Source organism: Phycodurus eques, chromosome 15 (assembly GCF_024500275.1).
Source record: "Phycodurus eques isolate BA_2022a chromosome 15, UOR_Pequ_1.1, whole genome shotgun sequence".
NCBI lineage: Eukaryota > Metazoa > Chordata > Actinopteri > Syngnathiformes > Syngnathidae > Phycodurus > Phycodurus eques.
In genome coordinates, this window is record NC_084539.1 from 22,138,587 (window position 1) to 22,150,167 (window position 11,581).

Here is an 11,581-nt window from a genome sequence, read left to right on the forward strand (position 1 = left end):
CACTTGTTGCTGACGGAGGTAAGACGAGCAGAAGGTTTTGCTGAAGAAGCGAAATCATGCTCAGGAGCCTCTGCGGCACAAACGCATCACGGTGACCCACCGTCGCCGTTGGCGCATAAACTGGGACTGCCGCATCATCGTCCCGAGGAAGATGCACGTGTTGTGAAGATGGAAACGCAAGGATACATTCCCTCTGGGACGCAGTTTCAAATAAAATCCAGGCTCCCAAGACCCACGTGGACACAACGTAGACACCGTGGGGAAGAAAAAAAAAAAACAGATGGACCACTCAAGCTCGTTTCTGTGCGGATACGGCTTGGTGCACTTCCCGGTGTCTCGGGTCCGAACGGCTCCAACGTAACGCCGAGCCTGACCCAAATTTTGGGAAAACCCTCTGCTGCGAACCATCCGGAGTTCAACAAGCTGAGCACGAACTCAAGAGGGAACGTGCCGACGAACACGGATCATTTCCCTCGCGTCTATGACCCTTTAGCTTCTCATCAGCTAATGGCATAACACTTCCCAAAGACACTTAACACGCCGTGACTCACGCAGCTGCGCGGCGCGAACGCAAACAAGCGTCGGCGGACGACGGGCGGGCGGAGGTCCCGGCAGCAATCGGCGCGGCGGCGAAGCCGAGTCAGCGAACTGCCAGCGAGTGTCGTAACGGCGAGGGAGCGGTCCGTCGTTACGGAGCCAATACGGGGCTCGTAAAAACCGTCCGTTTGCTCGCTGACGTCGAAAGCCTTCCGACATTTATCACACGCCGCTCTCCAGGAATCTTATTAGAGTGCGGCGCTCTCCGCTCGCAATCTCTCCGCGTCTTAAAAGTAAAGCAGGACGGCGCCCTCCCCAGGACTAAGTTAACATTTTTGATTTTTTTTCCCCAGACTGTGAATGCTACGGCCACTCCAACCGCTGCAGCTACCTCGAGTTCCTGAAAATTGTCACGTGTGTCAGCTGCAAGCACAACACCAGGGGCCAGAACTGCCAACACTGCAGACTGGGATACTTCCGCAACGCCTCTGCTGAGCTGGACGACGAGAGCGTCTGCATCGGTGCGTGCGCGAGAACGTGTGCAGCGAACCCGTTTATCACATCACATGACATACAAGACAGACTTTATAGTGTGACACCGTCGAGGCCGTCAGTAGAAAGTGCGTGTCGCGCTTGTGAGAAAAGATGATCGCGGTTCGAGGTGTCACAGAAGCAAACCAATATTTCTGTCGCTCTTCACAAGAAACTCGTGTTTTTGGAGAAACCAACCCATGATATATTTCCGATGACTCAAGAACGGAAAAAGCGAGAAGCAAACATTTCTTGTTATTATTATTATTTTTTTTTTTTTTTAGCTTTGGCGCCTCAGTCAGCACAAATGAAGCAAGCGAAACAAAGCGTCTCCCGGGGAAAAGAAGCCAGGCCGCTCGTTGTAATCCCGATATGAAGGCACACGATGACCCACAAACACACATACCCACCGCTTTGCTGTCACGTTGCGTAATCCGCACCCAACCCTACTTCTTTAAACATTTCATTTTAGCATTTCAATAAAACGAACGCGCACTTTGACAGATGGTCGTACGAGGTGTTGATTTTTCCACAGTCGCAGCTCCAGCATCGCATTCAGCGCAAAGTGGGTTTAGTGACCACATTTTTTTGCTTCAATGCAATGCACATTGTGCTGCTCCTTCTGGTGTGAGCGCCACGGCCACCTGGGACAGCATAATACAGACATACGGATATACATGGGGACGTTCATAGCTTCTCAGTCAGCCGCAGTAATAATTAGTCCTTTTTTTTTTTTTGCAGAGGATAAAGAATATAGGCCTTTGAGTATTGTTATATTATCTTTCTGTGTGTTTTTCTCCACCGTTTGCGGTCCAATATCCAATGCTTAAAGCGTTATAAAAACACAGCACCAAAGGCATTTGTTGGCCCATCTATGGCGTTTTGCATGACGTGTTAGCATGAAGCTAGTGGACAAGGCAAGGTTATGTGGTTGTTTCAAACACACAACATGTCATTCTCTTTATCTGATGTTTAGTTTGACGGTAAACGGCACTAAACATCTGGAAGCCTCTTTTTTTTTTTTTTACAGAATCGTTCGCAATCTGACAAACTGCTGCTTGTTGTGAAGTAAGTTCCGTTCATTGCCACCACACGGAGCTCACAAGTCAGATTTTCACTTGCAAGTCAAAGCGAAAAAAATCCAAACAACCGCTCGTATCTCCAAAAAACTCACACGTTGGGTCACTTGTATGTCAAGGCACCACTGTATTCCTTAGCGCAGTTTTCTCCAGCTTAGTTCTCCAAATAAGAGGCACTGGGTGCTCGCTTCAAGCCGTTCATTTGTCGCTCCCAGTTGAAGTTTCCTGTAAAACCGACATAAAAAAACAAAATGTTCAAACAATCCGTATCAATTCATCCAACAAAAGTCCGCCAGCTCGAGGCTACCATGTAATGAGAAACACCGTAGACGTGCTAACAGAAATGAGCAAATGTAAACGGCTGCATTCAAACAGCTGCTACTAACGTACACGGAGCAGCAACACATACAAACAGAGCGGACAAGAAGAATCGCAAGCCTACCGTATATATTCTCTGCGGGAACGACTGCTACCGGAGTTCAGACGGGGACCTCCTCTACCTCGTCTCTCTTGGTCTCCCAGTTGCGATCGGGCGTCTGAGGACGGTAGCACGGTGTCCAGATTGCTCGTCGAGATACAGAGAACGAGGACTTTGCCCGAAAAGGGCGCACGTGCTTCGACGCAAGTCAGCCTGTCCTGAATACAAATAAACGCACGCACGCGAGCCGCGACGTGAACACTCGTTTTCTCTCTTCCTGCCCGCCAGAGTGCAACTGCAACCAGATGGGTTCCCTCCACGACCGCTGCAACGGCACGGGCTTCTGCCAGTGCAAAGATGGCGCCGCGGGGGCCAAGTGCGACCAGTGTCTGCCGAGCTACCACTGGAAACAAGGATGCTACCGTGAGTGGCCCAAAAGAAAAAGGACGGGAAAACCATGCCGACATGTGACTACGACTACTTCTATTCAAAATGAATGCATTATTATGTGCTACATACAAATACATATTTGTATTTATAGAACGAATGAACATTTGGGCGTAGGGTTCGAGCCCAAGCAAAAATCTGCAAATAACCGAGTCCCCGTCTGAGCTGGTTTATAACTTCCTAGAGAAGCCGCAAGATGGCGGCAAAGCACTTGCTTCTATTAGGAAACTAAATGAAGCTCCTGCACTCAGCTCGACTTAGTTGCTTGGCACCAAGATGCCACCAGGTGCCGACAAAGCAATATTTTCATTTTTGTTTCATTTGTATATTTCACAGAAACGTTTATGTTCTTTATTTAAAGTATACAATATATTTTACATTACATACAACTTCTAAGAAATCACTTTTTTGGTTAGATGTTTAATATTCTGGAAAAGATTGTTGGTTTTTTTTCTTTTAAATTAGCTTTTGCTTTGTGAATCAGCAAATTTTAGGTCGCTATTTGTTCCCAAAAATGTATATATGGATGGATATATAGTTTATGATTTCTTTATTAACGTCGTTTGCGTTCATCCTAATTTGAATTGAAATTGAATTTAAGAGTAGAACATTCCGGTTAAGATCCTCAAACTGTGACGTCCCAGAATGCGCATTCGCGGGAACTCGTTATTTTTCGATAGAGGGCAAAACTCGACTAACTAACAAGGTGGAATGCTGTGTCGGGGACACAGAAGAAGTGACATCCAAAAATGAAAACCAGCTTCCATTGATGTATTTTTACATTTGTAAAATATTACAAGACTTTTCATGGGGGACAGAGAAGTCCCCAATAACTTCGATGGAACTTACGACATGGATCGAAGTATCTGTATATCTCCTTGAGTGGAGAGTGGGAGTACTTTCAGCATCTGTGATGCCACCACCAGAAATGCTCAACATATTTCTCGTGTGTCTCTATGATGAAGTGATATTTCGGAGGGGGGCTTTTGTGTGCGCAAAATGTCAGCCGCTGCATCCTTTCAGGCCCTTTGGAGCCAAAAAAAAAAAAAAAAAAAGGCCCGGCGAGCGCGCCACGACGCGTGCGCTTTGTCCGGCCCCGAGGGGAATAGATCATGTCGCCCGTTAGCCGCGTCTGCTGCTGCTGCCGAAATTCATGGCGCCGTCGCACCTTAACCCCAATACGGAGAATCGCTCCCCCCCGTTGAGTCGAGGGGAGGGGCCGCGCTCAAATAGACGCTCCTCGCCGACCTCCGCCTGGATGCGCACGCATATTTTGTGCTCAGGGCCAAAGCAAAAACAACTTTGGCTGCTTTGGCGCTATTTTGCGGACCTTCGACCTCCGTCTTCAGTCTGTCGATCTGTCCCCCGCAGCCAACGTTTGCGACGAGGAGATGCTCCTGTGCCAGAACGGCGGGACGTGCCACCAGAACCAGAAGTGCACCTGCGCCCCCGAGTTCAAGGGGGTGCTGTGCCAACAGCCGCGCTGCGAGTCGGGCAAGGACTGCAACGGCGCCGCCGCGCGGCGGCCCTCCGCCGCCGCCCTGCTGCTGTGCGCGCTGCTCGCCCGCCTGCTGGCCGCGCCGCCGCCCCGCTGAGCGAGCGGCGTCCACGCACCGCTCCCCAAAACTTGGGGATGTTTGGCTTGGGGCGAAGTTTCAAGACTAAGCTCCGATGCACTATAGCCTTCACGCGATGAATTAATTTGACTAAAAGCTTTTAATACTTGGCAAAAGCAAATGACTCGCATCATCCTCCCAAACGCTTCCTCGGCGAGCCACGAGCGATACGATACCAAAAAAGCGATGAGCAGCGTAAAAGGCGGGAAACAACAACTGACACGAGTTACTAACAGGCGGGAAATAATCTGCACGCCTTTACCTTCGTGGCTGACCCGTTCCTTCTGCGCCATTCTGACAAAACAAGCTCACTCAAATGTACATGACAATTTTCACTCATTACTGTCGAAACAAAACAAATCGAAAACATGCCGAGCTTCAATCTTGAGGCAACACGACGCCTCACCGCTCCCGCCAAGTGAGGAGGAGGAAGAGGCGACAATCCCCACACAGTTGAGCGTTGAAGAGAGTTAATCGATTTCTTCTCAAGCCATTTGCAACTATTTCCATTGGTTAAAAATGCGTCCAAATCAAAGATGACGTGGGGACAGGCCAATCTTATCGATTTGTGGAAAAACATGGACGTACGAGGTTTCCGCCCAACAGTGATGATAGGCGAAAATAAAAATAATTTTAAAATGAGTGGCAGATTCATACATTGTCATGGAAATATCTGAACAATCGAGGTACATGAAGCAAGAGCACAAATTGTTTTGGGAGAAAAAAGTTGAATAATTTAGTCTTATGCAAACACTTTAGTTAAGAAAATATAAATAAACTGCCTTATTCCAAACATTTATTTTCCAATTTACTCTATTCTTCCTCAGTACAACTCCCACAAAATGTACAAATTCAAACTACTCCTTCGTTGGCCGTGAATGGCTCTTTGGGGCCCCCTCGCGGTCGCGTGCCCCCAAGCAGGTGCTTGGTCGGCCTACGCCTTGGGTCACCTCCGGTCAAATTAAGTTCACCTGTAAAGGTCAAAGTGCATTTTAGGTTCATCCGGAAATTTCACGACAAAATGGAATATCCTCGACATTTTGTGAGCGGCGTGTACGTGTACGAAATCTCACGCACACTCACGAGGACACGCCAACCCACTAACACACGCACCTCGCGGGACTGATGAGTGTGCGCGCTCAGGTGCCAGATGGACAAAAATCTCACAAAGAAAATAACGACAGCGGAAGAGATGCGGGCTTGAAAAAAAAAAAAAAAAAAAAAACAATGATATATATATATAAATATATATCAATATAATCATACCAACCACTGTTCCCTTTATTCCTGAGCAGGAGCAATGTGCATCGAACCAAAAGAAAAAACATTTCAAAAATTGCATAATCACTTCAATCACCACTGATTCACTTGAAAACGGAATGGCTGTCAACACGAGGACGTATTGTTTTTGGTTTTGGTTTTTCTTTGCGACAAGGACGAGCCGAGGCCTACGCGTTCCGCAAGAACCACCTTTTGTTTTCTTTTTGTCAACAGAAAAAGACCACCAAAAAAACTACAACAAAAAAAAGACTTGTACACTTTCTGCTGCATTTTCTGTTCCAAGTCCACGTATCTAATGTGCCCACTTAACAGTTCGCTGAGAGTCTACATATATTCTATTATATCATAGCCAACGGGTTACGGCAGATAGATTTAGTCGCAGTATTACGGTTGCTATGGGAACGAGCGATCGCTGCCACACTTTAGCCAGATTTAATCTTCACACAGTAAACGGGAAGTGTCGACGAGAGTGAGAATGAATATTATATGGCATTATTTGAATATTTTTTTGTAGAAATTATTTTTCCTTTCAGGTTACAATAAATTATGGAGGAAAAATAAAAATAAAAAAAAAACTACAACAGATGTTTGCAACAATCCGAGTGAGCATTTTATTATGTATTCTTTGCCTCTCTTCCTTTTTTGTTTTGGACTCGTTTCATAACATTGACACAAGCACATTCACGAAGCGCAACCTTCTTGTCTGACAATCACGAGGAACTGCAAAGCGGAAGTTTGGGCAAAACGGCCTGGTCTCATTTGACGACGCCCACGTCACTCGCCAGGCCGGGCCCCGCCTTTTCACGCCGTAAACACGTAAAGTCACAGATACTACAGTTGAACGTGAGGATATCGCTTCATGTGCACGTCATTGTGTTTAATCACACAAAATTCATTTTTATCCAATTAATCAATGGGCTAATGGGTAAAAGACTCGATTCTAACATATTCAATAGCTCCGCCCCTAACGACATCATTGGCGTTGACCTCGACGCAAACGTTTTTTTTGTTATATTGGCCACACACGACAGTGTTTTGGAGCTTGAACACACAAACATTTAACATTGACAGCGCTACGGTAGCGTTCTCCAACTAAAATGCTAACATGCTAACATGCGTGTGAATATTGGAAATTCCGAGAGGACGAGCAGTTGGTGCGTGGCTTTCTTTCCAAGCGGCCCGACATATTGTGATGCGTTCATTACAGTCAGTGGCGTTTGTAACGATTATTTCTTGGGCTTCCACCTCTCTCTAGCGAGGACTTCATTTTCGCAATGTGACGACATGTGACAATGTGAAAATAAAGCGTTGCGTGCTATGTCTTTCGTCGCCGTGGGCGTCAAGTCTGTAAATAATCCGAACGAGACTTGATTCGTAACCAAAGAGAAGTCTTTACCGCTTCAAACAAAGCACAAACAATCCACGAACACATTAGACTCGTGAAACGGGACACGGGCGAGCCGTCGACTGAATTGATTGAAAGCGTCAAACGAGCCGGCGCTTCGAGACGAAAGCTGTGACTAATAGTTGAGCGACTGTTTGTTGACACAATAAAAAAAATAAAAATAAAAAATAAAACGAAAACCCAAGCTGCCAAATTCAATTTGGGACGCCTGTTAGCGCTAACGCTGTTAGCTGATTAGCGGCTGCGGACTATTTGGGCCTGACAACGGTGAGGAATTCCACAAACCACTGCCGCTATGTCAAGGACCCCCCGCTAATCATATTTATTAGTGCCCAGTAGCGGTCACGTGGCTCTGAGCAGCTTGAATTTTGTAATGTTGACTCCGGCGTGTTGGTGCTCACCAACCTTTTCGCATGAGGAAAACCTGCTTCAAATTGTCTCGCGAATTTTGATGTCTTGGTTTCCGGCGATTCTGCTGGTACTTATTAGTACTTTTTCAGTGGTACTTGTGTGTAAAAATAAATAAATAAATAAAATAGAAAACACTGTTTTAAAATATTGCCCAGTGCCTGTTCTCACCCTCTCGCTGTAAAAGAAATTGGGTTTCCAGCTCGAAGGGTCACAATTCCTCGATTGATCGACAACCAATCGATCAGCAAATTAATCTATTTTGATCATGGATTCGTCGTTTTGAGGCAATTGTCCAAATCCTCTCAACGGTAAATATTCTCTGATTTCTGTCGTTCTTCGTGAATGCAGACTGATTATTTTTTGTGTTTCATAAAAAAAATAATCCTTTGAAAAACATCTGCTTTTACTTTGGAAAACATTTTTGCCCATTTTCTGACATTTTACCGACCGAACCGGTAACTGAATCATCATCAATTTATGGGAAAAAAAATAATAGTCAGTTGAATCAATGAGGAAAACGATTATTTGCAGCTGTAGTTTGAATAACCGATCATTGACGTGTCGTCGAACCCGAAGCTGCCTCGGGAGAGGATATGGAACTAGTAGCCCTTCGCATAATAAGTTCTCCGTTTCAAAAAGGTTGGTGAGTACATCACCCCAACGCGTGTCATGTTGCTTAATTGTCGTTTTGGGTTTGGCACAGAAAGACATCGGTACTGTACACGGACGGCTGTACGGTAGAAACGCCTCAGCTCCTCGCGGAGGCTAAAGAATATATGACGGTGACTACTGTTATATTGGAAGTCCGAACAGCACCAAGGAGTTTGGGGCCGTTTTCCCGAAGATTTGTTCACAAATGATGTACAGGATTCTGCCCAAATCGAGAGCGAGAGGCTACGACCAACACAGGTGCCCGACGGCGTCAGAAGTGGGATTGAAAACGAGATCGCCCAATGAAGGCGACGGAAAAGTGGCACGAGGAATATTTCACTGCTCCAAAGAAAAAAACGAAGAGCTGCCGAGAGAGGAATTTGATCTCTGAAAAGTATGTAACGCATCTTTAGAATGTAGGAGGACTGAAATAAATAAACTTTTCACGACAATGTCCATTGAATTGAAGCAAAAAAAAAAAAAAAAAAAGTGGCATCAATTATTTACATTCTATTTAATTATGTTGATACTATATGTTTTTATAAAGTACAATATTATTATTAGTGCTAATTTTCCTGTTAAAAAACATAAAATGTCTTGGTGGTGTTTTTTTTCTCGGGAGGTTGGAACGGATTAATGGCATTTAAATAGATTCCAATGGGGAAATATGATCTGGCATGCAGGTGTTTTGAGTTATGAGCATGGTCATAGAACACATTAAACTCATATCTCAAGGCACCACTGTTTCTATTTGTTATGTAAGCCTCAATTCCCGGTTAATTCCCAAGGAAAGTTTCCCACGCGGAACATTTGTGAAGTTCTCAAGTTTCACAGCCGATGGAAATGTACCGAAAAAGGACCCCAATGGTTTGGGGTGGGGTCGCAAAAACTAAACGAAAATGAATTTTCTTCTTCTTGAAGCCGAGACGAATGAGTGAAGAGCGTCACGGGAGCTCTCGAACCACCCGAGACTTTAGATGTGCGAGTCATCCAGGGTTAGGGGAGAGAGGGGAGGGGAGGGGAGGGGAGGGGAGGGGGAGAAGAAGAAAAAAAAAAAAACACAGCAGGCGAGCATTTAAAATTTCTGATTGATTGGAAAGCTTTTGAACATTGCTAAAGAGCCACAAGGGGCCCATTTATGTAATACGCCTCATTTAGGACGTCTCGCGCTAACGAGATCTGTCAAATGCGCTTGAGATGAAGTCCGTCAGGTCAAGTCCAATTCAGTGAACGTCGCCAAATTCCGGAAAGAAAAATCCGCCATACAGAGAGACCCTATAGTTTACCAAATAAGAGGCCGCGAGTGCTTGCTTCAAGCTGTTTTTGTCACTCCTAGTTGATGTTTCCTGTAAAACTGACACATAAAACAAAACAGAATAAATCATTGTAGCTTCACGCTAGCATATAATGCAAAAAATGCCGCAGTAGGGCCAATGAAAATGAGCACAGATGTTACCGTACTTCTGAACCTGCAAGCAACTGCAACGTTAACACACACGGAGCAGCGACGACGCATAAAAGCAGCGCATATGACAATTCTCGCAGGAATATATTCTCTCCGCTCTGTGGGAACAAAAAAAATATATATATTCAAAAGACAAAACGATAAAAGACGACACAGTGAGCGAACACTGTGCTCTATTCTTAGTACGACAATAAATGTTGCCGCTTCATCCAATGCGACACTTCCGTCTTACAAGACAGAGTGTGTGCTGCTTGATATTTGGCTCGTGTGTGTGTGTGTGTGTGTGTGTCGGAAATGAGGATAACAGGCTTACTTGTGTAACCTGAGGGCCCGCCAGCGGGCCCCCTCCGGGGCGCCAAAGTGCGCCATCTGCGAGCGGGTCCGCTTCGCCGTTTGTCGCCACCGACCGCGAGGGCACGTTGGACCACACTTCTGCTCCTTCTTTATCAGGATGCTAAATGATTAGCGTAGGTAGCGTTTTTAGACGGCGCCGTGGCTCGCCGACCACTTCCAGGGCTGCCAAATGTGTTTTCATCACGGGACACATTGCCGTTATGGTTGCACACTGGGGGGGGGGGGGGGGGGGGGGTTCAACGGCGAACCCGTGGACCCTTGAGAAACAAGTTTCATTCGCTCTGTGACTACACTCTAATCTCAAATCATCTTTCCCTGTGGAAATAAATTGAAACGCCATTAAACCGTTCCAGCCTCCCAAAGTAAAATCTTTTTTTTTTTAATACGAAAAACTTATACATTAATGACAATTAAATAAGGTGAAGAATGAAACAGTTTTTGCTTCAATTCAGTGGGCATTGTGCCGCTCCTTTCTGTGAGTGCACCATGGCCACCTGGGGGCAGTATAACACAGACATACGGAAAACACGGAGAAGGTCACAGCTCCTCAGTAAGCTGTAGTGAAATTTCTCGTTTTTTACGGTGCATAAAGAAAACATGTCAGCGAGTAATGCTACGTTATCTGTTTACAGGTCCTCTGCGAAAAACAACTACTGGCACCGCAGCTTAATGAGAAGCTGTGACCGTCTCCGTTTACATCTGTATGTGTTATACTGCCCCCAGGTGGTCATGGTACGCACGCGGGAAGGGGGAGCACAATGTCCATTGAATTGAAGCAAAAATGCAAAGAGTTTTTTTTTTTTTTTTTTAATTTGTCCACATTCTATGATGTCATTACTGTATATTTTATGAAGTGCTATTTTTTCTTGTTCTTTTGGGAGGCTGCAACGGCTGAAAGGCATTTTCATTCATATAAATGGGGAAAGATGATTCGAGAGACTGCGATAAGCCAGCGGACAAACGAGGCGGCGACATCGGAAACTCTCGCCTGTGCTGTCCAACGGGAAGGCGTCTCCGGACTCTGGCCCCGTTTTTCGACATTCCATCTTTTGGGCCCTCATTACACTGCGGAAACTTTTGGCAGTTCTAATCTCAGACAGCAAGAATCCGTTCCAAAGTGTTCTCACGTAGCTCGTTAATACCTCCGCCGGCATTTGTTGTACTGTGTTCCCTCTCGTTGGAGGTCGAATCGGAGCTAGCGGGATTAGATCTAAAAATACGCTCGTTAAACATTTCGCGGAGTTGACGGAGGGGAAATGACTCTTTTGGATTTCACATCAGCATCCCTAAATAACCTTGTTAAAATGTCAACGGACCGCCTCTTTTTTAATTGTCTTGAAATAATTACGTCAAGACTTTGACTGAAGTGCTATTTCACAAGATGAT

At 45.6% G+C, this 11,581-nt stretch overlaps 1 protein-coding gene across 8 annotated transcripts in view; it reads left to right on the forward strand.

Annotated features, from left to right (window-relative positions):
* Nucleotides 1-5,917, forward strand: part of ntng2b (netrin g2b) — a 62,447-nt gene extending 56,530 nt beyond the window's left edge. For 6 of the 8 annotated variants that reach the window (XM_061698123.1, XM_061698124.1, XM_061698125.1 and 3 more), the window contains 3 exons: nucleotides 891-1,058; nucleotides 2,854-3,032; nucleotides 4,384-5,917. In XM_061698123.1, the coding sequence (XP_061554107.1) occupies nucleotides 891-1,058; nucleotides 2,854-3,032; nucleotides 4,384-4,677 (641 nt within the window). In that variant the 3' untranslated portion in view covers nucleotides 4,678-5,917. The remainder of the gene's footprint in view (nucleotides 1-890; nucleotides 1,059-2,853; nucleotides 3,033-4,383) is intronic. The other 2 variants (XM_061698126.1, XM_061698130.1) reach the window with 1 other exon arrangement.
* The last annotated feature ends 5,664 nt before the right edge of the window (nucleotides 5,918-11,581 follow it).